The sequence below is a fragment of the Arachis hypogaea genome, chromosome 19, assembly GCF_003086295.3.
Source record: "Arachis hypogaea cultivar Tifrunner chromosome 19, arahy.Tifrunner.gnm2.J5K5, whole genome shotgun sequence".
Classification (NCBI taxonomy): Eukaryota; Viridiplantae; Streptophyta; class Magnoliopsida; order Fabales; family Fabaceae; genus Arachis; species Arachis hypogaea.
Genome location: NC_092054.1, coordinates 153,067,114 through 153,092,927, shown reverse-complemented (window position 1 = coordinate 153,092,927; position 25,814 = coordinate 153,067,114). Strand labels below are relative to the sequence as shown.

Genomic DNA, 25,814 nt, shown 5'->3' with positions numbered 1-25,814 from the left:
GGTGCAGAGACAGAGTATCGAGCAGTAACTAACTAACTATATATCTGAATCTGAATGGAGTAATAATTGGTGAATTTTTAAGGGAGATATATAGAGATGGAGGGAAGTTCGAAGGAGTTACTATAGTGGATGGTAATCCCCGTTCAATTGCTGCATGCGCCTCAAGAGTTCACACCGCTTACCTTTCCAATACCACTAATAGTTATCTACTTATCTCAACTCTTCAAAATATCTTCAACAATTGTTGTTTAATAATTAAACCTTATCCCGTAGTTTACTACTCTGCTTCATCACGTCCTTCTAATAATTAAACCTCTTACATTGTAATATTATATATTCTCATTGTATATCGACCCAACCACAATAATAATATCCTCTTTTCAGGATTGTAAATTCGAACAAGGAAATGTTAAATGCCACATCATAATAATAATAAGGGAAGTTCTATAGTGACAATAATTTTTGTGATTAAAAATGACATAAATTTAATTTATAAATAAAATATTAATACATGATAAAAAAATTAAATTTAAGATTAAATTTTTTTTTATAATTTTTTATAATTATTTTTATTAAAATTATTTCTCATAATTATTTTATAATTATAAAAAATTTAACATCAAAATAATTTTTTTAATTATATTTATAATTATTATTTTATTATTATTTTTATTTTAAAAAAAATAATTTATTATAATTATTTTTACTAAAATAATTTTTTTATAATTATTTTTATTTTTTAATTATTTTTTGGGTAAAACACTTATATAAAGCAAATCAATACCAATATTACATAAATCATCCAAATCAAACAACTTTATATGAATATCTCAAACGATACTTCTATATAAATCGAATTAAATTAAGAGTCCCGCTAAAGAGATAATGAGGTATCTATACAATATGTACAATGGGCTGTTTATTTGACTCAATATGTATTAATAATGTAAATTAAACATCATTATCCCTAATTTCTAGTTGCCTGTTCAGTTTTGTGATATCTACTCCCGATTTACCCTAAATTCTTTCACATTAACCCTTTATCACCCACTGTTACCTACCCCCAAAAAACCCCATTGTTTGTTCCGCAGAAAAATTCTCCTTTCTCCGTCGCCTCGCCGTATGCGTAGAAATATGCATTCCACCACTCTGTTTCTGCGCGACGTGTAGCCTCTGTTCCTGCCAACCAGAACTGTCGCGCTCCGCCTCCTCGCACCAACACCCTCGCCAGAAGAACCTCCGTCACTCCTCACGCGACCGAACATCCGTGACCTGCAACTGTCAGCGTCACCGACATGAGTTGCAGGCCCAAACCCCCCGCGCTTGCGTCATCCCAACGCTAGCCTACTGCTTGGGTCTTATTGAATTACTTGAAGAATAAACATCCACGAAAACTGAGAAAGTGAATATCCAAAATCATACAAAAACGAACATCCAATGTGAACGTGTATAAATAACAACAATCATAACCAGCAATCATGGTCTACAACTAAGCACCAAAGAATAACCATCCACATTCACAAAGAAAGTGAACATCCGACGACGGGAAGAAGGCACAAACCGGCTGCGACGGAGGCGCTGGACGTCCGGGTTGCTGCAGTGGCGCGAGCTCGACTCACACAATATGCGCGTCCTCCTACGTACGGTGGCCTGTGCGGACGATGGAGCCAGTTGAAAGAGTGTCGGCGCGATGTCCGACAGCAGCTGGTAATCATGGCGGCACTGTACCGGCTTTTGCTTCGAGGAGAGAGTGAGAAAAGAAGTTCACACCATATTGAGAGAGGGAGGTAATCCTAATTTGATTCCATAACTGACGAGAATCATGATTTGATTCAAATTTTAAATTGAAAACTACTCAATATTAATTAATTACCTCTAATTTAATTATAATTTCAATTTAACCCTCATTGTACACATTGTATAAAACATACATTGGCTCCTCATACTTTTCCTTAAATTAATTCGAATTATACAATATAGTAGTAAATCGAAACACGTTGATTCGAATTACATAAAAATATTATTTAAAGTATAAATCGAATCAGTATGGAACATTGTTTGAAATTTTTTTTGGGAGCAATTTACGTAAATAAAACAATTTGAAAGAAAGCTTACGCAAATACAACTTTACAAATTACCAGACACATTTGCAACTTTTCAATTTGTATGTAAACCGCTACACCCTGTCGCGGTTTACGTTTAGAAACACTAAGAGCATAAACCGCTACACCCTGTAGCGGTTTATAAAGGAATAAATGTATAGGGTAATCTGTGGTACCCTGTAGCGAATTTTATTTGTGAAGATTGTAAGTGAGATAGAGAGAGAAAGTAGAGAGAAGTTAGAGTTTCCAAAGGTTGGGTTTTGTTTGAGTTTCTTGGAGCAATCTTTGCAAGTGGAACCATGGCAGATAAAAAGCGCTTGTACCGACTCAACGGCGTTGCTCACATAGCCGGCGACATCAATGAAAAGGTAAGTTTCTTTATCCTCTTTCATTTGGTTAATATTCGTATATTTATTTATTTAGTATTAAGGAACTTATAGGCTAATTGGAAAAAACAGGACCTTAGTTTAGTTTAGGGTTTGAAAATTAAAATTTATATTTTAAAAATTAATGTAGAAATTGGAAAGTGAAATGTAGAATTTGGCTTGGGGGCAAGTAGCGGCCTTGGCCCCAAACAAATTTTAAAAACTCATATATTATTATAATAGATGTATTGTATAGAGTAAAATTTAGCAGTACAGTCATAGTCATTATGTAAATTTAAATTAAATTAAAGTATTTTTATATAATATATTAAAATTTAAAATTTTCCACATGTATTTATATTATTAGTATTTTTTATTTAATTTAGACTTTTTTTCATTTATTTCTTTAGGATTAATTTAATATTTATAATAATAAAAAAAATACTTGAATATTATTTATAATATTGTTATTTTTTTCTAATTTTATTTAGTTGTTTCCTATTTATTTTTTTTAATTAATTTCTATCCCTATTATTATATAAAAATACTTTAATATATTTTACATTTACATAATAACATTATTAGAATTTAATGAGGTGTTCTTTATTTTTGTCACAATATACAGCTGAATCGGTGTGTTTATAGCGTTCACAGGTAACAGAATATGCCGTTACATGATAGAATCATACCCTATTTAGAGAAGACTGGGTTGTACCACTTGGCTGGGCTGCCCGTGGATGGACAGCCTGTTTCTGGGTACCTGATTGACTTCCACTTGCATATCAAAGGGGGCAGACCGGCGTGGGAGTGGTTCCAGAAGTTATTTGGTGAGCTTCCGCCACCGGAGAAGGTGAAGCAGTACATGGTCCACTTCACATGGTTCCATGAGGGGTTCAGGATGTTACCCGCTGATGCTTCTGAGGAGACTGTGCGCATATATGCACGTGTATATATTATGATGCTTCTCTCGACTCAGCTGTTTGGGGACAAGAGTGGGAATCGGGTCCACATTCGATGGTTGCCATTTGTGGCAAGACTTGACGACATGGGCAGCTTTAGCTGGGGGTCAGTTGCGTTGGCATGGCTATACCGATGCATGTGTCGGGTGGCCAACAGAAACGTGACCAACTTGGCTGGTCCCTACATTTGCTACAACCATAGATCTTTTGGCAGTTCCCCACGCTCAGGCCGCAGGGGTTTGACCAGTTCTCTTTTCTGTTGGCATCCAGGTATCCGTTAATACATTTAGTCTTTCATTCTTCGTTACAAGTTATTAACGTTCTACATCTGAAATTACACGTTGATGTAATATTACTGTCATTCAGGTGGGCCACTTACTTACCCACGTCTGATGGGAAGGAACAAAGAATAGTTCAGTTTCGCCTTGCATTAGACTGACTGGGTGGTCGAGATGTAAGTCATTTGTTTGTGTTTTCAAAATTTATTAGTTCTTCCCCCACTTATCTGTATATAGTGTTACAATGTTGACTGCTCTCTTTGCTTTCAGATTGTATGGGAGCCTTATACTTCGCTTGATGTACTTGCAGTCATTCATCCGGAGATACTGACTGAGGAGAACAGTCGGTTATGGCGGGCGGTCACTAACCTGATATATTTTGCAGTGATTAAGTGGCACTAGCTAGGTAGATAGGGTATTTCCACAACTCGGTGGCATATAGCATGTGCCTGATCCAGCTCTGAATATAGACTATCTTCATAGTAAGGACGACAGGGGTGGAGATAGATAGTTTTCCTTTTACTATCGGACATGGCATGAACATTGGGACCAGTGGGTTACCTTTGTGTTGAGTACCTGGATTGGTGGTATATATCGAGTAGCACATAGGATTCCATCTTGCGTGATGGCCAAAAGCAAAGTCCCGCCATACTTGCCATATAGATGAGTACCGTCTATGCTGACCAAAGGCTTGCAATGTCGGAAGGCTTCAATCCAAGGAGGAAATGTCAAAAAACGATGATGAAAGTACATGGTAGAATCATCAACCTGATCACCAACTCAAACCGGAGAAGTCTTCAACAAAGCAACGGTTCCCTCCATAGTAGACTGCACACCAAGGATCCAACAGGATAGCCGGCATAGGACTATTCCCAATCCCCGTAGATCTATGCTACTACCTTCTGTTTTGCCAACCAGGACTTCTTGTAACTTGGCCTGAAACTATACGTTGCTTCGGTAGCTTCTTGCAGCACCTTAATTGATACCGCCGCATCAACTCAAACCAGAGGAAAGATATTCACACAGATGACATGATGATCAAGCTGTTGGTGGTCACTAGATATTGATGTAGCCAAGCATGTGTGTAGTCCGTTGTACCGTCGAACTTCCCAGGTGCTCTTTTGCTGCCGAAGGCTGATGCGAATCATCCACGTGCAAACTCTACCGAACTTCTTGCACCTCCCATGATATTTAAGATGATCTGACTCTATCACCCTTTACTCAATACTACGGCGAATGCTGTAATCCTTTACACCTAGAACAGCTTTCTCCTTACTTTGGAAAGATTGACCAACTTGAAATTCAACTGCAACATTTTCCTCGTGCAATCCTTGACCCCAAAGGTTGGAATTGTGTCCGGCGGTTGGCCGATGGCTTCCAAGTTCAGGGTAAAGAAGTGTGGAGGATGCTGATGTGTGCCATTACTTGACGGCACCTAACCTGCTGCTGGGTTTTTCGGAATATCATCGTCACTGTCCCAACCAATGTCAGTAGGATCTTCATCCGAATCATCCTCTCGCATCGCATTTTCAACCCAGATCTGGTTCTCCCTCATGTCCAACATCTGGAATCGGACGGGCTAAAAAAACTACCCCAATTGCACCACCTGGACGATTACCCAACAAACAATCAGGTGCAACGATAGACATCAAGGTAGAAGCACCACCCATCATAGTCGACTGAGGATTCGGCGCCGATGCGCCAAGAACTATCGATGCCATGTTCCAACTTCACAAACAACTCGTGTATCCTCACTTTCTAAAAACTCGGGCGACAATGAAACAACACCTGCATATCTTCATGGGACCCTATCACAAATGTTTCATATTTCACTCCGGTTGACACAATCGCAATAGGAATCTTATATAACAACTTCTTCACCCACTTTGTGCTGCACACGCCCAACTTCTCCAATATACTGATTTTTAGATCTAACAGTATATTAGATGACCTGATAAAAACACTCAGTGGTTCTCTATCGGTAAACTTTACACCGTGATTTTTACTCTTTTTTTATTTTTCCAGAGTAATGCACTAACACTAAAAAGCTCTCCTCACTCTCCATTCTAAAGATTTCAATGAAAATGACACACACTACACAAATAGCTGGGTATATATATAGGCATTTTCAAAACTGCCACGCCCTTCATAAATCGCTACAGGGTATCGCGAATTACCCTTGCAGCTTATCTATTCATAAAACGCTACAGGGTGTAGCGGTTTAGGTTATTTCATCTTCTAATGTAAACCGCAACAGGGTGTAGCAGTTTACGTGTATGTTAAATCCGTTTTAGGGTGTCACATTTTACATATAAATTGAAAAATTACAATTGTGTCTGCTCTTTTGTAATGTTGTATTCTGGTAAACATTCTTTCAAATTATTTTATTTGCGTAAATTGCCTTTTTTTGTGACTAAATTGTTTTTTAATTGTGAATGGATATACATATACATGTAGTTGGTGGAATTAATATTCAACAGAACTCTTAAATTTTATTTTAAATTTTAAATTAGTTTTTAAAAATTTTAATTATCTTAATTTAGTTAATTAAAATTTTCAATTTGAACTCCGTTAGGGAAATAATGGAGAATCTTTACAATATATACAATGGGCTAAAAATTTGGCCCAATAACGATAAAAAAAAACCACTTAAATTACTCAAATTAAAAATTTTATTCAGCTATTCTAAAATTTTAACCATCTTCTATACCCTAATTTACCAACACTCTTGCTGTTAGCAGGCTAACAAATTCAATAGCTAAATGGGACACAAGAAGCACTCAAACGGTGTTGATGCAACCTTTTTCTCCTATTGTGATAACTGGAGATCGAATGAGAATGAAAGAATTAGAATATGGAATCATGAAGGGGCAACATCAACGAAATCATGAATCATCATCATCAACATGAATATCAACACCTCAAGAATGATGAAAAAGAAGAAGTTCGATATCCCTTTGACGATGATGCTTACTCCAGGCAGGATCGGGAGTGCAGCGGCCATGGAAAAGTACGGAAGGGGCTGCGGAGGTATCCGACTCTTCTACAGAAAAATAAGGTACTGTTTCGGTCGGCAGGAACCCCGCAACGGCGTCGGGGGTGGATGCGGCGGCGTCGGCATAGTCTCTGGGACCTGGGGGATAGCGGCGAGTTTTGGGATGAAACAAAGGTTAAGAGATTATGGTGAAATTGAAAGTAATTGTATATTTAAATGCTAATCCTAAATTTTTAAATTTTAAATTTTGAAATTAAATAATTAATTAAGAATCTGATATTTAATTTTTAATTTTCCTTTCTTTTTAAATTCATTGTATACATTGTACACTAATATTATTGTCTCCTCATACTTTCTCTTTCAATTTTTATTTTATAACTCATTTTAGCTCCACAAAATTTTTAATTGAAAGAATATATATATATATATATATCAAGTAATTAAAATTTGTGCATTCACATGCATGCTTATATTATAGATAATTTTGCCAACTAATATATAAAAGTAAAAGGTTTGATGCTTTAAGGTGTGGCACCACTTCATAATGTAAGGCAAATAGGCAATGTAATTAGAGAATCTTGATGTGAGTTATTAATCTCCACCGTTAAGAACTCTTACAATAGAGTTTTGATCTTCTTTATATTTGTTTTGTGCACCAAATTTATTTATCAGTATTTCTTTTGATTAGAAAAAATTTATATTAGACGCGTGTCTTTTTTGTTTTTGAGTTGAAAATATATATTATTTAATTTAATATTATAAAAAATTTGAGTGTATTTAAAATTTATTACTTTGAGCACTTGATTTTATTTTTTATTTCATTAAAAAAATTTTAGTTTAGCTAGAATTATCACTAAATTTATACCTCTTGCTATCAGTGGAGGATTTTTGTTACTGTTACGGTCTGGCCCAAATCACTCGCGGGCCGGCCTGACCCGAGCACCACCCAATCTGGACGGTCAGGATCGAGGCGCCCAGTTGCCGACCCAGATACGCGTCCCTGACAGCTTTGCTACAGCTATACGAAGGAAACATCGAAGGAAGTGGGCCTGTCATTGCAGGGCCCACCTCTGACACGGTATATATGGGGAAGGTCCTACCCTTCCCCCAAGGTACGTCATATACTATTCAACCCTTTTTCACCTGCACACTTGACTGACTAGAGCGTCGGAGTGTCCTTGCAGGTGACACCCCCCTCCACACGAAGAGTTTGGGACGTCGGCTGCACCCCCTTCAACCCAGCGACCCGGAACCAGGCGATTCCCCCTCTCATTAATCGAAGTACCAACCCGAACCGTCCGGTACCAGACCTACCAAACATTGGCGCCGTCTGTGGGGAGCGTCGCCTGAATGGATGTTATACTGGGCCCAGGAGGAACAGGCCGCGAGACCGAGCGCAGAGCGGAAGCCTCCGCGGCTTCTCCTTGGCAGCGCACGAGGTCCCCTCCAAGACGAACCACACGATCACCCGAAAGGCGCCCCTTCGGGGGAACTGGCGACAACAGTGCCAGAATAATGCAAGAACTACGTCACAGGATGCAAGACCTGAAGCGCCGGCTGACAGACCGAGAACATCGTCAACAAACTCCCGAACCGAGCTACTCCCGCTCCCCCTCGAGAAGCCGCTCCCGACGAACAGCTAGCCCACGGTCTGAGACCAAGAGTGCCAGGGAGGGAGGACGCGCAAGAAGACGCCACGACCCCATCATTTACACCAGGCACGATAGGCGTACCACAGAGCGAAACCGCGAGGGCGCTCGTCGGGAGGACGACGAGGGAAGAACAACCAGAACGCGGGGACCAGTGATAATGTGCGCAACCCTATTCCATCATTCCATCCTTGAGGTCCGGCTGCCAAAGCACTTTGACAAGCTAACGGACATGAGGTACGACAGAACCCAAGACCCGCAGGAGCACCCCACGGCTTTCGAAGCCAGAATGAACCTGGAGGGAGTGGGAGACGAGGTAAGGTGCCGCACTTTCCCGGTCACTCTGGCGGGACCTGCAATACGGTAGTTTAATAACCTCCCGCAGGGCTCGGTGACCAGGTTCTCGGACATCAGCCGTGCCTTCCTAGCCCAATTCACAACCAGAATCGCAAAGGCAAAGCACCCAATCAATTTACTTGCAGTGACCTAGAGATCCGGCTAGCCGACCAGGAAATACCTAGACCGATTCAACGATGAGTCTTTGGAGATCGACGGGCTGACGGATTCGGTTGCAAGCTTGTGCCTGACGAACGGACTTCTAAATGAGGACTTCAGAAAGCACCTCACCACGAAGCCGGTGTGGACAATGCAGGAGATCCAATGTGTAGCCAGGGAGTACATTAACGATGAAGAAGTCAGCTAAGTCGTGGCTGCCAACAAACGGCAGCCCTCTTACAACCAAACCTGGCATCACGGGAGCGGAGAAAGACAAAAGGAACACGCTAGGGACGGCGGTCCGAGTAAGACTCCCAGGCCGTTTCCTCGTGTCGGGAAGTTCACTAATTACACTCCCCTCACTGCGCCGATTATGGAAGTTTACCAGCAAATAGCCGAGAAAGGGATCTTGTCGAAGCCCCGACCTCTGAAGGAATGACCAGGGGGGGAACAGGAGCCTCTACTGTGATTACCACAAGGGCTACGGGCACAAGACACAGAACTATTTCAACCTGAAAGACGCACTGGAGCAAGCGATCAGGGATGGAAAGCTAGCCGAGTTCTCCCACCTCATTAGGGAGCCGAGGAGATGGAATCGCGACCACGAGGGCGAAGACAAGACCCGGGCCGCAAAGCAACGCCAAGAGCTGGAGGATAACGACCATGGCCTTACCATAGTGAACGTAGTAACAGCAAGAAACGCGGTGCCTAGGTCGACATCGGCACATAAGAAAGACGCCAAAGTCCTGGCGGTTTCCACATCCTCTGCACGAAGCCCCAAGAAACTTCCATCCATTTCATTCGGCCCGGAGGACCAATGGTTTGACGAGGTCGTGGAAAGCCCTCTCATGGTCATTACGGCCAGAGTGGGAACCGGCCTCATCAAGCGGATCCTTGTAGATACGGGGCAGACTCGAACATCATGTTCCGCAATGTGTTCGACGCCTTGGGCCTACGGGACACCGGCTTAAAGACTCACCAGCACGGCGTTGTAGGGCTCGGCGACCACTTCATCAAGCCGGACGGGATAATCTCTTTGCCGACCTCCGTGGGACAAGGCCAAGGGAGAAGAATGGTAATGGCAGAGTTCGTGATCCTACGAGACTCCATGGCCTACAACATCATCCTAGGGAGGAAGACCATCAACGACCTAGGAGCAGTCATCAGTACAAGGATGCTGATAATGAAGTTCATAACTGAAGAAGGATCAGTAGGGTCTGTAAGGGGAGACCTAGAAACGGCAGTCGCTTGTGACAACGTCAGTCTCTCGTTAAGAAAGAAATCCAAAGAAGCATCAGGAGTGTTCCTCACCGACTTGGATGCCAGAGTCAGCGACAAGCCGAGACCCAAACCAGAAGGGAACCTAGAAAAGTTTAGAGTCGGCGACATGGAGGAGAAGTTCACCTTCGTGAACAGAAACCTCCCTCACGAGCTGAAAGAACCTCTAATAGAAATGATCAGGGCCAATGGTGACCTATTTGCCTGGACACCGGCTGACATGCCAGAGATAGACCCCCAACTCATGTCGCACCATTTGGTCATCAAGCCAGAAGCCAGACCAGTGGCCCAAAGGAGGAGGAAGATGTCACAGAAAAGGGCAGAAGAGGTGGCCAAGCAGACGGCCAGCCTCCTCGAGGCAGGATTTATCCGGGAACTTGACTACTCGACCTGGATGGCTGTCGAACGTAGTCCTGGTAAGAAAACACAATGGGAAATGGAGGATGTGCGTGGATTATTCCGACCTCAACAAAGCATGCCCCAAGGATTGCTACCTCTACCCAACATTGATGCACTCGTCGACGCGGCGGCGGGGTACCGGTATCTGAGCTTTATGGATGCTTATTCCAGCTACAATCAGATACCGATGCACCAGCCAGACAAAGAAAAAATAGCATTCATAATGCCAGGAGGAATCTATTGCTACAAGGTAATGCCCTTTGGCCTGAAGAACGCGGGGGCCACATACCAAAGGTTGATGAACAAGATATTCAGTGACATCATTGGTAAAACGGTGGAAGTCTACGTGGACGACATCCTTGCCAAGACCACCCGACCCGAAGACCTTCTAAGCGACCTGGAAAACGTGTTCACGGCCCTCCGACGACACGGCATGATGCTCAATCCTCTCAAGTGCGCCTTTGCCATGGAGGTCGGGAAGTTCCTAGGATTCATGATAACCCAAAGGGGGGTGGAAGCCAATCCTGAAAAATGCCAAGCAATACTCCAAATGAAGAGCCCGGGCTGCGTCAAATATGTCCAGAGACTGGCGGGAAGGCTCACCACGTTATCTCGCTTCCTTGGGGCATCGGCAGCAAAGGCCCTACCTTTCTTTAACCTAATGAGAAAGGGAATAGCATTTGAATGGACTCCGGCATGCGAAGAAGCGTTCAACGATTTCAAAAAGATCCTTGCAACACCACCTGTGCTCGGTAAGCCCATGGTCGGAGAACCGCTCTACCTGTACCTAGCTATAACGGAGGAAGCGCTGGCAGCAGTCTTGGTGCGGGAAGAATGGAAAGTTCAACAACCGATTTACTTTGTGAGTAAAGCGCAAGGAGCAGAACTTAGGTACAACAAGTTAGAGAAACTGGCACTAGCGCTCCTGACCTCTTCCCGCAGATTACGGCAATACTTCCAAGGTCATCAAGTGGTCGTAAGAACGGACCAGGGAATTCGTCAAGTGCTCCAGAAACCCGACCTAGCGGGAAGGATGATGACCTGGGCCATCGAGCTATCCCAGTACGATTTAAGATATGAGCCTCAACATGCAATTAAGGCGCAAGCAATGACAGACATCCTGGTGGAAGTAACCGGAGACCCAACCGAGGACACGGGCACACGGTGGAAGCTCCATGTAGACGAAGCCTCCAACCAGACGTCCGAAGGCGCCGGGATCATCTTAGAAAGCGCAGCCGGAGTCATCTACGAACAATCGGTCAAGTTCGAGTTTCCTGTGTCGAACAACCAAGCAGAATATGAAGCTCTTCTAGGCGGCTTGATCTTAGCTGGGAAAGTCAGGGCTACGAGGCTAGAAGTAAGCAGCGACTCACAGGTCATCACGTCGTAAATAAATGGAAGCTACCAAGCCAGAGACTCGCTGTTGCAGAAGTACTTGGAGAGGGTCAAAGAACTGAGCAAACAGTTTGAGGAGGTCACAGTCCAACACGTTCCGAGGGAGAGGAACACACGGGCAGATCTCCTATCCAAGCTAGCGAGCACGAAACCTGGAACCGGCAATCGGTCCCTCATTCAAGGCATCACGAAAGAACCAGCAGTTGCCCTCCACCTGACCAAGATAAGCCCCTCCTGGATGGACTCTATCACTGATTTCTTGCAGAACGGCAAACTCCCTGTAGGTGGGAAGGAAGCTAAAGTATTAAGAAGGGAGGCTACCAAATACACGATCATACAAGGCCAACTATTTAAAAAGGGACTTAGCCAACCCTTGCTGAAGTGCCTACACACCGATCAGACGGACTACGTACTTAGAGAAGTCCACGAGGGGTGCTGTGGTCACCACGTCGGGGGCAAAGCCCTAGCGAGGAAGCTCATCCGAGCTGGATATTACTGGCCATCAATGATGGAGGACTCCAAGGAGTTCGTGAAAAAATGCGTTAAGTGCCAAGAGAACGCTAACTTCCACAGAGCACCGGCCACCAAACTGAGCCTGATGATGTAAACCCCGGTTAAATTAGTAGATAATTAGTTAATAAATTATTTTTTAATAAGGAGGATTAGAAATGCGAATATTATATCAAAATAGGGTAGAGCTCATCGAAACGAGAATTTTGACACTAATTTTGAAGAAAACGGTCCAAGAATGGACCGAAAGGACCGAACCGGTTGAACCGGACCCGAATCGGGCTATCGGTCCAACCGGACCAGCCCATTAAAAAGAGCCACGGGCTCTTTTTCCCTCATTTCCTCAAGGACGCAGCTGAGCTCCAGGGAGAGGAAAGGAACGCCGAACCTTTACGGCAAAGTTCCAAATCCCGTAATTCCTCCGTTCGAGCTCCGATCGCCGCACCGTTTGCGGCCACGCGTTCACCGCGTCGAGCTCTACATTTCTACCGGAACAATTTCATAGGTAACTTGCTATTTCACTCTCAGCTTCATCTTCCCCCAATTTTCGAATTTTAAGTGGGAATATTGAATTTCTTTGATTTCTGATGTTTTAGGATCCAATTAGCTTGAGAGAAACGTTCACTCTTGCTTATGTGAAGCTTGGGTAAGGTGAGGATACGATAATTCTATTTTAATTTCATTAAATTTGAGCTTTGAGTATTAAATTGGGTATATATGTATTATGAATGTGTATTAGGTTGAAAATAAATAATTGGAGCTTGAAATTGTGAATACTGGAACTTGGAGGAAGCGGATTAGTTGAGTTTTGAGGGGCTGTTTTGGTTTTGAATAAATAGCTTTGGTCGTTACGTGGAAATCGGCTAAGGTATGGTTTAGGTTTCTTGCATTTAATATATAATGTTCTGTGAAAACTTAGGCTAGATGACCATAGGATAAGTTGGAATGCAGGTGTATATTTAATATTTAGTAATTTATCGATGAATATAATTGGTTGAAGTTTATTGGATAATTAGTTATTAATTTTGGATGTTGAATGTTATTGTTGATGAACATGGTTAGTTTGGTGCTTGTTGATTAACTAATGATTTGGTGAATTATTGATTTGAGGTATTTGTGTTAAAAGCCTAGGATTTGTGAACTATGATTCTTAGTTGAATTTTGGTTGTTGGATTTGAATATTGGATGAGTTTAATTGTTGATTTGAAGTAGATTTATTGTGGTGATTGTTATGATGATGAGGAAGGGTATGTTGAATTGAAAAGAAAGCAGGTTTGGACCCGAAAAGGGTGGCAAAGTCCGAGTTTTAGAGGAGATGCTGCCGAAATTTTATAAAAAATTAGAGATTTTATTTAGATGATTATTTAAAAGAGATTTAGATTTAAAGGTTATATGGTTTGATTTTGAGTTATTAAGATAGTGAGTATGTTTTAAGTTTGAAGTTTGATTCTTAGAAAAGAATGAATTATGTTTTGAATTGAAACTATTGATGGATGGAATGGGAGGTGATATAATGAAGGATAAGGATTGAATATGTTTAATGTATGATGATGAATGAGATGCAATTGAGAATGATGTGGATGTTGATGAATTATAATTGAATTATTTATATGGCTTATGAATTTGAATAATCTGAAATACGAGATTCCCTGGATTAAGTGCCATGGCTTGCCACCACGTGTACCAGGTTGAAAACTCGATACTCTGTTGACCCTACGACATAAGTGTGACCGGGCACTATATAAATTCCCGGGAATGTTACCCCCATTGAGCAATATTGATTATTTGAGAAAAATCTATGCATAGACTCTTGGGGATGCACGTCGGGGGACAGTCTAAGGACAATTCAGACTTGTCGGGTTGGCTGGATAACCGACAGATGAGCCTCATCAGCCATAGGACAGGCATGCATCATATGCATATTACTTGAATTACTTGCTTGTGCTCTAATTGGGTGTGCCTATTTGTATTTGCCATGCTAAATGTGTATTTGTTACCTGCAATAGTTGTAACCTTCTTGTGTTTGCCTTTATCTGTTTATTTGTCTGTGAAAATGCATGATGGAATTGGAGGTATGGAGGAATGGTAGTATAGGACTTAGATTTAAGGTTAAGTTAAGTTAGGATTAAATATTTTTAGGAAACCACCTTTTATGGCTTCTGTTTAATATTTTAAGTTCTACAATCTGAGTGTCGGCGTTCTAGGATTGCCTCTGGCATTCCCAGGACCTTATATATTATGTGTGTGGCACCTTTACCATACTGAGAACCTTCGGTTCTCATTCCATACTATGTTGTTGATTTTCAGATGCAGGCCGGGAGCCATCTCGTTAGTCGTCTGGACTCTTAAAGCGGAGGGGTTACTGGATAGTTTTGTTGTACAGTGATGTATATATATGTACTAGCTTTCTCTCCACATAACTTGTCCTTTTTGATCCTCTTAGAGGTTTATGGAGAGGCAGGATTGTGTGTATGTACTTTTGGGTTTTGAATATGTATGTATATATGTGTAAATATTCTCTGGCCAGTCTTGACTTCGCAGGCTGAGTTAGGAGCTTGTTATTTTGTATCTTTGGCACTCTATTCCTACTTCTGTTATCTTATGTTTGACAGTTACAGTTTTCTTAGCATGCAAGTTAACTCGTTCCTTGAGCGTTGCGCTTTTATCTCGCGATTTTTATTTTTCCTATCCTTCAAGGCTCCTAGCATATTATAACTCTTCTGCTATTATATGTACTTATTTTATTTTAGAGGTCGTAATACCACATCACCTCTGTTTTACGACTTAAGCGTAAAGCTTTGTGTGGTAGGGTGTTACATTAATGGTATCAGAGCAGTTCGTTCCTATAGAGCCTGAAAGACGGACTGATTGTGCTTCTGTGCATTCTCTGTTTATGTGTTTATGTGCTATTAGGATATCTGATTGATATATATGGCATAAACGTTTGTGAGCATGCATTTGGAACTTAAAGCATTAGACCTGCGATATTGAGACTGATCAACTTAATATCACTTGTTTGGTGTGTATAGGGACCAGATGTCGACTCGCGGACGCGGTCGCGGGCGAGGTAGAGGTAGGACAGGCACTGTTACTCCTGTACCCACAGGGACTGATCCAGTAGACTTTATGGCTGTCTTGGGAAATATGGCTGCAGCTATGCAGGCAACAGCTGAGGCACTGGGTAATCAGATAAATCAGGGTAATCATGGGAACAATAATGATGGAGACGGTCCTATGACACTTGCTACATTTCTGAAAGTTCGCCCTCCAACTTTTAGGGGAACCTCAAATCCCACTGATGCAGATAATTGGATTCAGGCTATGGAAAGGGCGTTACAGGCACAACAGGTTCCTGAAGAGCAATGGGTTGAATTTGGGACTTATCAGTTGCAAGGTGAAGCTCAGTATTGGTGGCAGGGAACACGACGTATCCTGCAGCCTGATGGTGCTGCGATTCCTTGGGAGGTTTTCCGGACAGAGTTCTATAAGAAGTACTTTCCTAATTCAGCTAGAAATGCCAAGGAACTTGAATTAATGCAGTTAAAGCAGGGACAGATGACTGTTGCTGAGTATACCAGCAAATTTGAGGAGTTATGTCGCTTTTCTCGTATCTGTCAAGGTGCGCCTGAAGATTTTGCTGAATGGAAGTGTATTAAATATGAGGGAGGTCTTCGGAGCGATATTCTGAGCTTCGTTGCCCCAATGGAGATCAGGGTGTTTTCTGAATTAGTGAATAAGAGTAGGGTGGCTGAGGATTGTGTAAGGAAGGCGGCAGCAGAGAAAGGGAGTTTGAGGATGCCTTTTCAGAGGCCTTCAGGGAGGAACTTTGCTTCGAGAGGTAGGAATTTCAAGCGTGGAGGCTTTGTTCCGCAGCAGACTCAGGGTCAGGGTAATTATAGAAGGCCGAATATTACTGCTAATCAAGGAAAAAGGTTTGGGAAGCAGCCACAGCAGGATCTGAATTGTCAGAAGTGTGGAAAATATCATCCTGGAGTTCCGTGTAGATTAGGACTTGGAGTGTGCTATTCCTGTGGACAGCCCGGGCATATAGCCAGTAATTGCCCTGAGAAGAAGAAGTATGAGACTGGTAGGGTGCAACAGCCGGGGAGAGTATACACTACTTCTACCATTGGTGCTGAGGGATCTGAGACACTTATTAGAGGTAATTGTGAAATGGCTGGTAAAATCTTAAATGCTTTATTTGATTCAGGAGCGTCTCATTCATTTATTGCATTTGAAAAGGCCCTTGAATTAGGATTGAGAATGGTGGTTTTAGGTTATGATTTGAAAGTATATAATGCTACTCATGAAGCTATGGTGACTAGGATAGAATGTCCACAAGTTCCTTTTCGAGTGCAACAGCGTGAATTTGTGCATGATTTGATTTGTTTGCCTATGACTGGTCTTGATCTCATTTTGGGATTGGATTGGTTATCCAAGAATCATGTTTTGCTTGATTGTTCTGAGAAGTCAATACAGTTTATGCCAGAAGGGTCAGAAGCACCGGTTGTGGTGAATAGTTACTATTTGAACACTATGATAGTAAACTGTTCTGGAACCGAATGTCAGGGTATTATGTTATTAACTGCGGGAGTATCAGGTGATGATCAGAGTTTAGAGCAAATTCCGGTTGTATGTGAATTTCCAGATGTGTTTCCGGATGATATTAATGAATTCCCACCTAACCGAGAGGTTGAATTTGCAATTGAGTTGGTACCTGGATCCGGTCCAATTTCAATTACTCCTTATAGGATGTCGCCTTTAGAAATGACTGAACTGAAAGCTCAGCTGGAAGATCTGTTGGGTAAGCATTTTATCCGACCAAGTGTTTCTCCGTGGGGAGCGCCAGTGTTACTGGTAAAGAAGAAGGATGGGAGTATGCGGCTGTGTGTCGATTATCGGCAATTGAATAAGATCACTGTGAAGAATAAATATCCGTTGCCTAGAATCGATGATCTAATGGATCAGTTACAGGGTGCCGGTGTATTTTCTAAGATTGATTTGCGATCCGGATATCATCAGATAAGGGTTAGAGACGAGGATATTCCGAAAACTGCTTTCAGAACCCGTTATGGTCATTATGAGTATACAGTGATGTCTTTCGGGTTAACTAATGCCCCGGCAGTATTTATGGATTATATGAACAGGATTTTTCGACCGTATCTGGACAAGTTTGTTATTGTCTTCATTGATGACATTCTTGTTTATTCTAAGACTGAAGAGGAACATGCTGATCATTTGCGAACTTTGCTGCAAATTCTGAGAGACAGGAAGTTATATGCTAAGCTATCTAAATGTGAGTTCTGGAAGAGTGAAGTGAAGTTTCTCGGCCACGTGGTGAGTAAGCAGGGGATAGCTGTGGATCCTGCTAAGGTGGAAGCAGTGATGAATTGGGAGCGACCAACTTCAGTGACAGAGATCAGGAGTTTCTTAGGTTTGGCAGGGTATTATCGCAGATTCATTAAAGGATTTTCACAACTCGCCTTACCTTTAACTAAGTTGACTAGGAAGGATACACCTTTTATCTGGACTCCGGAATGTGAAGAGAGTTTCCAGGCATTGAAGCACAGGTTGACTACTGCACCTGTATTGGTATTACCTGAACCAAGTGAATCGTTTGAAGTGTATTGTGATGCATCTCTGAAAGGGTTGGGGTGTGTTTTGATGCAGCACCAGAATGTTGTAGCATACGCCTCACGGCAGTTAAGGCCGCATGAGATGAACTACCCGACACATGATTTAAAACTTGCTGCTGTTGTGTTTGCTTTAAAGATTTGGAGGCACTACCTCTATGGCGTTAAGTTTCATGTTTTCTCAGACCATAAGAGTTTGAAGTATCTTTTTGAGCAGAAAGAGTTGAATATGCGTCAGAGGAGGTGGATGGAGCTTCTGAAAGATTATGATTTTGAATTGAATTATCATCCAGGAAAAGCGAACGTTGTGGCGGACGCTTTGAGTCGGAAGTCTTTATATGCAGCTTGGATGATGCTACGGGAGGAAGAGTTACTGAAGGCATTTCAAGGTTTGAATTTGGGAGTTAGAGAAGAATCTGGAATTTTGTGTTTGAGTCAGTTACAGATTTCAAGTGATTTTAAATCAGAACTTCTGAAGGCTCATCAAGATAGTGAAGCGTTACGTAAGGTATTACCAGCAGTTGAACAGGGAAAACAGTGGAGAATGTCAGAAGGTCATGATGGTTTATGGAGGTTCAAGAACCGGATTATTGTGCCTGATGTTGGAGACCTACGACAAAGTATCTTGAAGGAAGCTCACAAGAGCGGGTTTTCAATTCACCCAGGGAGCACTAAAATGTATCAGGATCTGAAAGCGATGTTCTGGTGGCCAGGTATGAAGAATGATGTGGCATTGCATGTATCTAAATGTTTAACGTGTCAGAAGGTTAAGATTGAGCATCAGAGACCATCAGGGACCCTTCAGCCTTTGGAGATTCCACAATGGAAATGGGAGAGTATCGCAATGGATTTTGTGATAGGTTTGCCTAGAACCCGATCTGGTTGTGACGCTATTTGGGTGGTTGTGGATCGACTAACAAAATCAGCTCACTTTCTTCCTATCCGAATAAGCTGCACAATGGAGGAATTGGCTCGAATGTATATTAAAGAGATTGTCAGGTTGCATGGCGTGCCTTCTACCATTATATCTGATAGGGATCCTCGTTTCACATCAAGGTTCTGGGGAGCTTTTCAGCGTGCATTTGGGACTCAGTTAAGCTTGAGTACTGCGTATCACCCTCAGACAGATGGTCAGTCAGAAAGAACTATTCAGACCTTGGAAGATATGCTAAGAGCTTGTGTTTTGGACCAACCGGCGAGCTGGGACCGGTATATGCCATTAGTGGAATTTGCTTATAATAATAGCTACCATGCGAGCATCGGAATGGCTCCATATGAAGCTCTGTATGGCAGAAAATGTTAGTCTCCATTGTGTTGGTATGAAACTGGAGAAAGGAGTTTATTAGGGCCTGAAATGATAGCTGAAACGACTGAGCAGATAAAGAAGATTCGTAGTCGAATGCTTATAGCCCAAAGCCGCCAGAAGAGCTATGCTGATCAGAGGCGAAAGCCTTTGGAATTCGAAGAGGGAGAACATGTCTTTCTAAAAGTTACACCAACCACTGGAGTGGGAAGAGCTATTAAGACCAAGAAACTGAATCCTCGTTATATTGGACCGTTTGAGATTCTGAAAAGAATTGGACCAGTGGCTTATAGAATTGCCTTACCGCCATACCTTTCGAATTTGCACGATGTATTTCATGTATCACAGCTTCGGAAGTATACTCCTAATGCAAGTCATGTTCTAGAACCAGAACCAATTCAAGTGAGAGAAGATCTAACACTCCCAGTAATTCCGGTGAGGATTGATAACACCAGTGTTAAACGATTACGAGGAAGGGAAGTATCATTGGTAAAAGTAGCTTGGAGACGAGCTGGTATCGAGGAACATACCTGGGAACTCGAATCAGATATGCGAAAGGACTATCCACATCTCTTTTCAGGTAACTATATTTGAATTTTGAGGGCAAAATTCTTTATTAGGTGGGTAGAATGTAAACCCCGGTTAAATTAGTAGATAATTAGTTAATAAATTATTTTTTAATAAGGAGGATTAGAAATGCGAATATTATATCAAAATAGGGTAGAGCTCATCGAAACGAGAATTTTGACACTAATTTTGAAGAAAACGGTCCAAGAATGGACCGAAAAGACCGAACCGGTTGAACCGGACCCGAACCGGGCTATCGGTCCAACCGGACCAGCCCATTAAAAAGAGCCACGGGCTCTTTTTCCCTCATTTCCTCAAGGACGCAGCTGAGCTCCAGGGAGAGGAAAGGAACGCCGAACCTTAACGGCAAAGTTCCAAATCCCGTAATTCCTCCGTTCGAGCTCCGATCGCCGCACCGTTTGCGGCCACGCGTTCACCGCGTCGAGCTCTACATTTCTACCGGAACAATTTCATAGGTAACTTGCTATTTCACTCTCAGCTTCATCTTCCCCCAATTTTCGAATTTTAAGTGGGAATATTGAATTTCTTTGATTTCTGATGTTTTAGGATCCAATTAGCTTGAGAGAAACGTTCACTCTTGCTTATGTGAAGCTTGGGTAAGGTGAGGATACGATAATTCTATTTTAATTTCATTAAATTTGAGCTTTGAGTATTAAATTGGGTATATATGTATTATGAATGTGTATTAGGTTGAAAATAAATAATTGGAGCTTGAAATTGTGAATACTGGAACTTGGAGGAAGCGGATTAGTTGAGTTTTGAGGGGCTGTTTTGGTTTTGAATAAATAGCTTTGGTCGTTACGTGGAAATCGGCTAAGGTATGGTTTAGGTTTCTTGCATTTAATATATAATGTTCTGTGAAAACTTAGGCTAGATGACCATAGGATAAGTTGGAATGCAGGTGTATATTTAATATTTAGTAATTTGTCGATGAATATAATTGGTTGAAGTTTATTGGATAATTAGTTATTAATTTTGGATGTTGAATGTTATTGTTGATGAACATGGTTAGTTTGGTGCTTGTTGATTAACTAATGATTTGGTGAATTATTGATTTGAGGTATTTGTGTTAAAAGCCTAGGATTTGTGAACTATGATTCTTAGTTGAATTTTGGTTGTTGGATTTGAATATTGGATGAGTTTAATTGTTGATTTGAAGTAGATTTATTGTGGTGATTGTTATGATGATGAGGAAGGGTATGTTGAATTGAAAAGAAAGCAGGTTTGGACCCGAAAAGGGTGGCAAAGTCCGAGTTTTAGAGGAGATGCTGCCGAAATTTTATAAAAAATTAGAGATTTTATTTAGATGATTATTTAAAAGAGATTTAGATTTAAAGGTTATATGGTTTGATTTTGAGTTATTAAGATAGTGAGTATGTTTTAAGTTTGAAGTTTGATTCTTAGAAAAGAATGAATTATGTTTTGAATTGAAACTATTGATGGATGGAATGGGAGGTGATATAATGAAGGATAAGGATTGAATATGTTTAATGTATGATGATGAATGAGATGCAATTGAGAATGATGTGGATGTTGATGAATTATAATTGAATTATTTATATGGCTTATGAATTTGAATAATCTGAGATACGAGATTCCCTGGATTAAGTGCCATGGCTTGCCACCACGTGTACCAGGTTGAAAACTCGATACTCTGTTGACCCTACGACGTAAGTGTGACCGGGCACTATATAAATTCCCGGGAATGTTACCCCCATTGAGCAATATTGATTATTTGAGAAAAATCTATGCATAGACTCTTGGGGATGCACGTCGGGGGACAGTCTAAGGACAATTCAGACTTGTCGGGTTGGCTGGATAACCGACAGATGAGCCTCATCAGCCATAGGACAGGCATGCATCATATGCATATTACTTGAATTACTTGCTTGTGCTCTAATTGGGTGTGCCTATTTGTATTTGCCATGCTAAATGTGTATTTGTTACCTGCAATAGTTGTAACCTTCTTGTGTTTGCCTTTATCTGTTTATTTGTCTGTGAAAATGCATGATGGAATTGGAGGTATGGAGGAATGGTAGTATAGGACTTAGATTTAAGGTTAAGTTAAGTTAGGATTAAATATTTTTTAGGAAACCACCTTTTATGGCTTCTGTTTAATATTTTAAGTTCTACAATCTGAGTGTCGGCGTTCTAGGATTGCCTCTGGCATTCCCAGGACCTTATATATTATGTGTGTGGCACCTTTACCATACTGAGAACCTTCGGTTCTCATTCCATACTATGTTGTTGATTTTCAGATGCAGGCCGGGAGCCATCTCGTTAGTCGTCTGGACTCTTAAAGCGGAGGGGTTACTGGATAGTTTTGTTGTACAGTGATGTATATATATGTACTAGCTTTCTCTCCGCATAACTTGTCCTTTTTGATCCTCTTAGAGGTTTATGGAGAGGCAGGATTGTGTGTATGTACTTTTGGGTTTTGAATATGTATGTATATATGTGTAAATATTCTCTGGCCAGTCTTGACTTCGCAGGCTGAGTTAGGAGCTTGTTATTTTGTATCTTTGGCACTCTATTCCTACTTCTGTTATCTTATGTTTGACAGTTACAGTTTTCTTAGCATGCAAGTTAACTCGTTCCTAGAGCGTTGCGCTTTTATCTCGCGATTTTTATTTTTCCTATCCTTCAAGGCTCCTAGCATATTATAACTCTTCTGCTATTATATGTACTTATTTTATTTTAGAGGTCGTAATACCACATCACCTCTGTTTTACGACTTAAGCGTAAAGCTTTGTGTGGTAGGGTGTTACAGATGATGTCCTCCCGGCCCTTCACACAGTGGGGAGTCGACCTCTTGGGACCTTTCCCGGTTGGCCCAGAGCAAGTCAAATATCTCATAGTCGCCATCGACTGTTATACCAAATGGATAGAGGCCGAGCAACTGGCCACTATCTCCTCGTCCACTATCTCAGACAACGGGACGCAATTCACCGATAAGAAGTTTGTAGAGTTCCTCTCCGGCTTGGGCATCAAACAGAAATTCTCTTCGGTGGAGCACCCCCCAAACGGACAAGTTGAGTCTGCAAATAAGGTCATCTTGCTGGGACTCAAGAAGCGGCTAGACAACAAGAAAGGAGCATGGGCTGATGAGCTCGCCTCAGTCCTCTGGTCCTGCCGTACAAACGAGCAGTCCGCCACGGGAGAAACCCCATTCCGCCTGACATACGGGGTAGACGCGATGATACCCATAGAGATCGGCGAGCCGAGCCCACGGTTACTTCTCAAGGGGGTGGAAGAAGCTGTAGAGAAGGACCTAGTGGATGAGACCAGGGAGAAGGCCCACCTGTCAGAAGTAGCACTAAAGCAAAGAATGGCTCTACGCTACAACACCAAAGTGCTCAAGAGGGAATTTGAGCAAAACGACCTCGTCCTACAGCGCAATGACATCGGCCTACCGACCCAGGGAGAAGGCAAACTGGCGGCAAACTGGGAAGGCCCCTACAGTGTCAAAGAAGTGATTGGCAAGGGCGCCTACAAATTGGAGAAGCTCGATGGAATGGAGGTCCCGAAAACTTGGAATGCGGGCAACATGAGAAGGTTTTACCCCTAGATCAAGCATGCCGGCTAGGCGACCTAATGAACTTAATCACTTACCTTTGTATCTGCCATGGTAACAGAATTGTTTAATTACCAGTTAATGTTTACTTGTCATTTCAACCATTTTACTTCTATTGTTCTTTTTCCTACTTACACATCACACGACAACAAGTTTCACGACGCATTAAACGGAACCACGATACGGCACCCCGGGACTGATCACCCCGGGAGCCACCTAAACTGAGGCCATAACAAACGGCTACAACGATAGCAAAAGACCACGACCTAGCTTCGCCGAATTACCAACACAACTGTAAATAAACACGAGCGGATGGCTCATACTGACAAAACGGTAACAAAACAAAACGAAAACGCTATCAAATAGGCAAAAGACAATAATCACAAGCCGACCAAGCGACGCTTAATGTATAACGAAGCAAGCTTCAAAAGTTCTACAACAAAACCACAAATCCATACAAAAGCACAAGGTACAAGAGCTCATTTCTTGGGCATGTCAACAATCTTGCCATCCTTGATCATTTTGAAAACTCCAATTGCTGACGTGTCGAAGTCGGGAGCCACGATCTTCACCTGGGCCTTAAGAGCCTCCTCAGTCATGAAGATCGCGTTCTTTTCCTGCTCTCTGGTCACCTTATGTTTCTTCTTAAGCTCCTCAACCTCAGCTTGAGTGGCCTTAGCCGACGAGACGGCCACGTCACGCTCTTTTTCCAAAGCCACTACCAGACCTTGTGCGACATTAAGTTGGCTCTCCAGAGTCATCTCCCGCTCGGTTAAACGGGACACGGTGTCATCGGAGGCTTTCAGCTTCTCCTTGGCGGACACATCTTTCTCCTTAGTAGCCTTAAGCTTTTCCCCCGCCTCAGATAGCTACTCCTGAAGCGTTTTTGACTTGGGCTTTGAATTCATTGTTGGCCTTGGCAGCAGTTTCGAGCTTCCTGTGTAGTGACTGCATCCCCGACAACTCAAACTCATCCTTTTGAGCTATGACAGCTCCGCGGAGAAGCGTTCGGTACATCCACCTCGCTTGCCCCGCAAGCTCGGTACCGAGGAAGTGATCTTCCGTGCCAGGGATCAGTTGGGAGTCTATGAAAGCCCCAACATTGAAGTTTCTCTCCATCACGGTGAGAGCTCCTTCCGGACTGGAGGATGCCCTCTGCCTTTTGGGGGTGGGGATAAGCTTCAAATCATCATCCTCTTGCTGAGCGGAGGTCGAGTGCTCAGGGCCGACCGTCTCCTCACGGATTGGAGAAACGCGCGCCCTATCAGAATTCTTATCCATCATCTCGGTGTCACGGGGTGACGGCATCGCCTGATCTTTATCCCCAGAAGGGCCCTCCGATTTCCCATCAATCTTCTCCGTTTCCTCCTCATCGTTGTCCGCCAAGAAAGTCTTGAACTAGTCCTCAAGCTCTGTCACGGAAGTAGACATCTCCACTGCAACAAACAAGTAAACAAGTTAATCGTGAAACCGGCACAACCAAGCAAATGAATAAAAATGCAAAAACACAAGGCAAAATAACTCACAAACATAATTCCTGGCGACCTCCCGGTCACCCATCAAGAGGTGGAGATTCACATGATTCTTCCCAAAAACTGCCAACAACACGTCGGCGACCCTCTTGTCCACAGCGGACATCCCCTTATAAGACACCTTAATGAATGTGTTGGATCCCGCCCCAAAGCTCCAGTACGTCGGAATGAGGCGCTCCCCTTCTAACGACAACCAAAAGGGGTGACGACCTTTGACCGGACGCACCTTAAAATATTTATCTTTAAACCCGTGATAAGAGTCCTCAAACAACCCGAAGATCCTCCGACCCTGAGCAGATCGGAAGGACATGAACTCTTTCCTTGCCTTTCCCTCCTTAGAAGGATTCGTGAGGTTGAAGGAAAAAAGGAAGACATCAATAGATACCGGCAGCTCCAGATATTTACACACCATCTCGAAACAGCGGATAGAAGCCTGACTGTTCGGATGCAGTTGCGATGGCGCCACGGAGATCCGGTTAAGAAGTGCCATTTGAAAAGGAAAAAACGGGATACGAACCCCCACCTGGGTGAACATGTATTTATAAAACCAGATCCAGTCGGGGACCCGAGGGGAATGGAAGTTAAGCTCATATAGCCGTTCATTGGGGGCAGGAACGAAGACGTCATAATTGGCTTCCTCGTCTGTCCCTCCGCACAAGTACTCGCCTTGACGGAACTCCGTTAGCTCCCCCTCGTCCATCTGATTTGGCGAGTCCTTCACATCGGAAGTCACCCAGGCGTATGGGTCGTAATTCGCGG

General features: G+C 42.5%; 2 protein-coding genes and 1 long non-coding RNA gene across 5 annotated transcripts; all 3 read left to right on the top strand.

Annotated features, from left to right (window-relative positions):
- The first annotated feature begins 9,765 nt into the window (after positions 1 to 9,765).
- On the top strand, positions 9,766 to 12,522 carry LOC112779122 (uncharacterized). Its single transcript, XM_025823377.1, has 3 exons — positions 9,766 to 10,566; positions 10,702 to 11,895; positions 11,950 to 12,522. Exons 1-3 carry the CDS (start codon positions 9,766 to 9,768, stop codon positions 12,520 to 12,522), a joined length of 2,568 nt encoding a protein of 855 aa, XP_025679162.1.
- A 207-nt stretch (positions 12,523 to 12,729) lies between these two features.
- On the top strand, positions 12,730 to 16,218 carry LOC140182425 (uncharacterized). Its single transcript, XM_072228623.1, has 5 exons — positions 12,730 to 12,930; positions 13,022 to 13,076; positions 13,165 to 13,293; positions 15,455 to 16,169; positions 16,204 to 16,218. Exons 4-5 carry the CDS (start codon positions 15,462 to 15,464, stop codon positions 16,216 to 16,218), a joined length of 723 nt encoding a protein of 240 aa, XP_072084724.1. The 5' UTR covers positions 12,730 to 12,930; positions 13,022 to 13,076; positions 13,165 to 13,293; positions 15,455 to 15,461.
- A 45-nt stretch (positions 16,219 to 16,263) lies between these two features.
- Positions 16,264 to 22,546, top strand: LOC140181827 (uncharacterized). 3 transcript variants are annotated; one of them, XR_011877326.1, is made up of 4 exons: positions 16,264 to 16,587; positions 20,496 to 20,550; positions 20,639 to 20,767; positions 22,208 to 22,546. It is a non-coding gene; the product is annotated as an uncharacterized lncRNA (long non-coding RNA). The 3 variants fall into 3 exon arrangements; XR_011877327.1 differs by lacking the exon at positions 16,264 to 16,587 and adding an exon at positions 20,249 to 20,404; XR_011877325.1 differs by lacking the exon at positions 16,264 to 16,587 and adding an exon at positions 20,249 to 20,404 and having other exon boundaries at positions 20,496 to 20,767.
- Positions 22,547 to 25,814: the final 3,268 nt, after the last annotated feature.

Coding starts and splice junctions, on each gene's coding strand:
- LOC112779122 (XM_025823377.1), top strand. CDS start 9,766: ATGTTCCGCAATGTGTTCGACGCCTTGGGCCTACGGGACACCGGCTTA. Junction 10,567..10,701: donor CACAATGGGAAATGGAGGAT/GTGCGTGGATTA, acceptor AGCTACAATCAG/ATACCGATGCACCAGCCAGA. Junction 11,896..11,949: donor AAGTAAGCAGCGACTCACAG/GTCATCACGTCG, acceptor TCGCTGTTGCAG/AAGTACTTGGAGAGGGTCAA.
- LOC140182425 (XM_072228623.1), top strand. CDS start 15,462: ATGTCGACTCGCGGACGCGGTCGCGGGCGAGGTAGAGGTAGGACAGGC.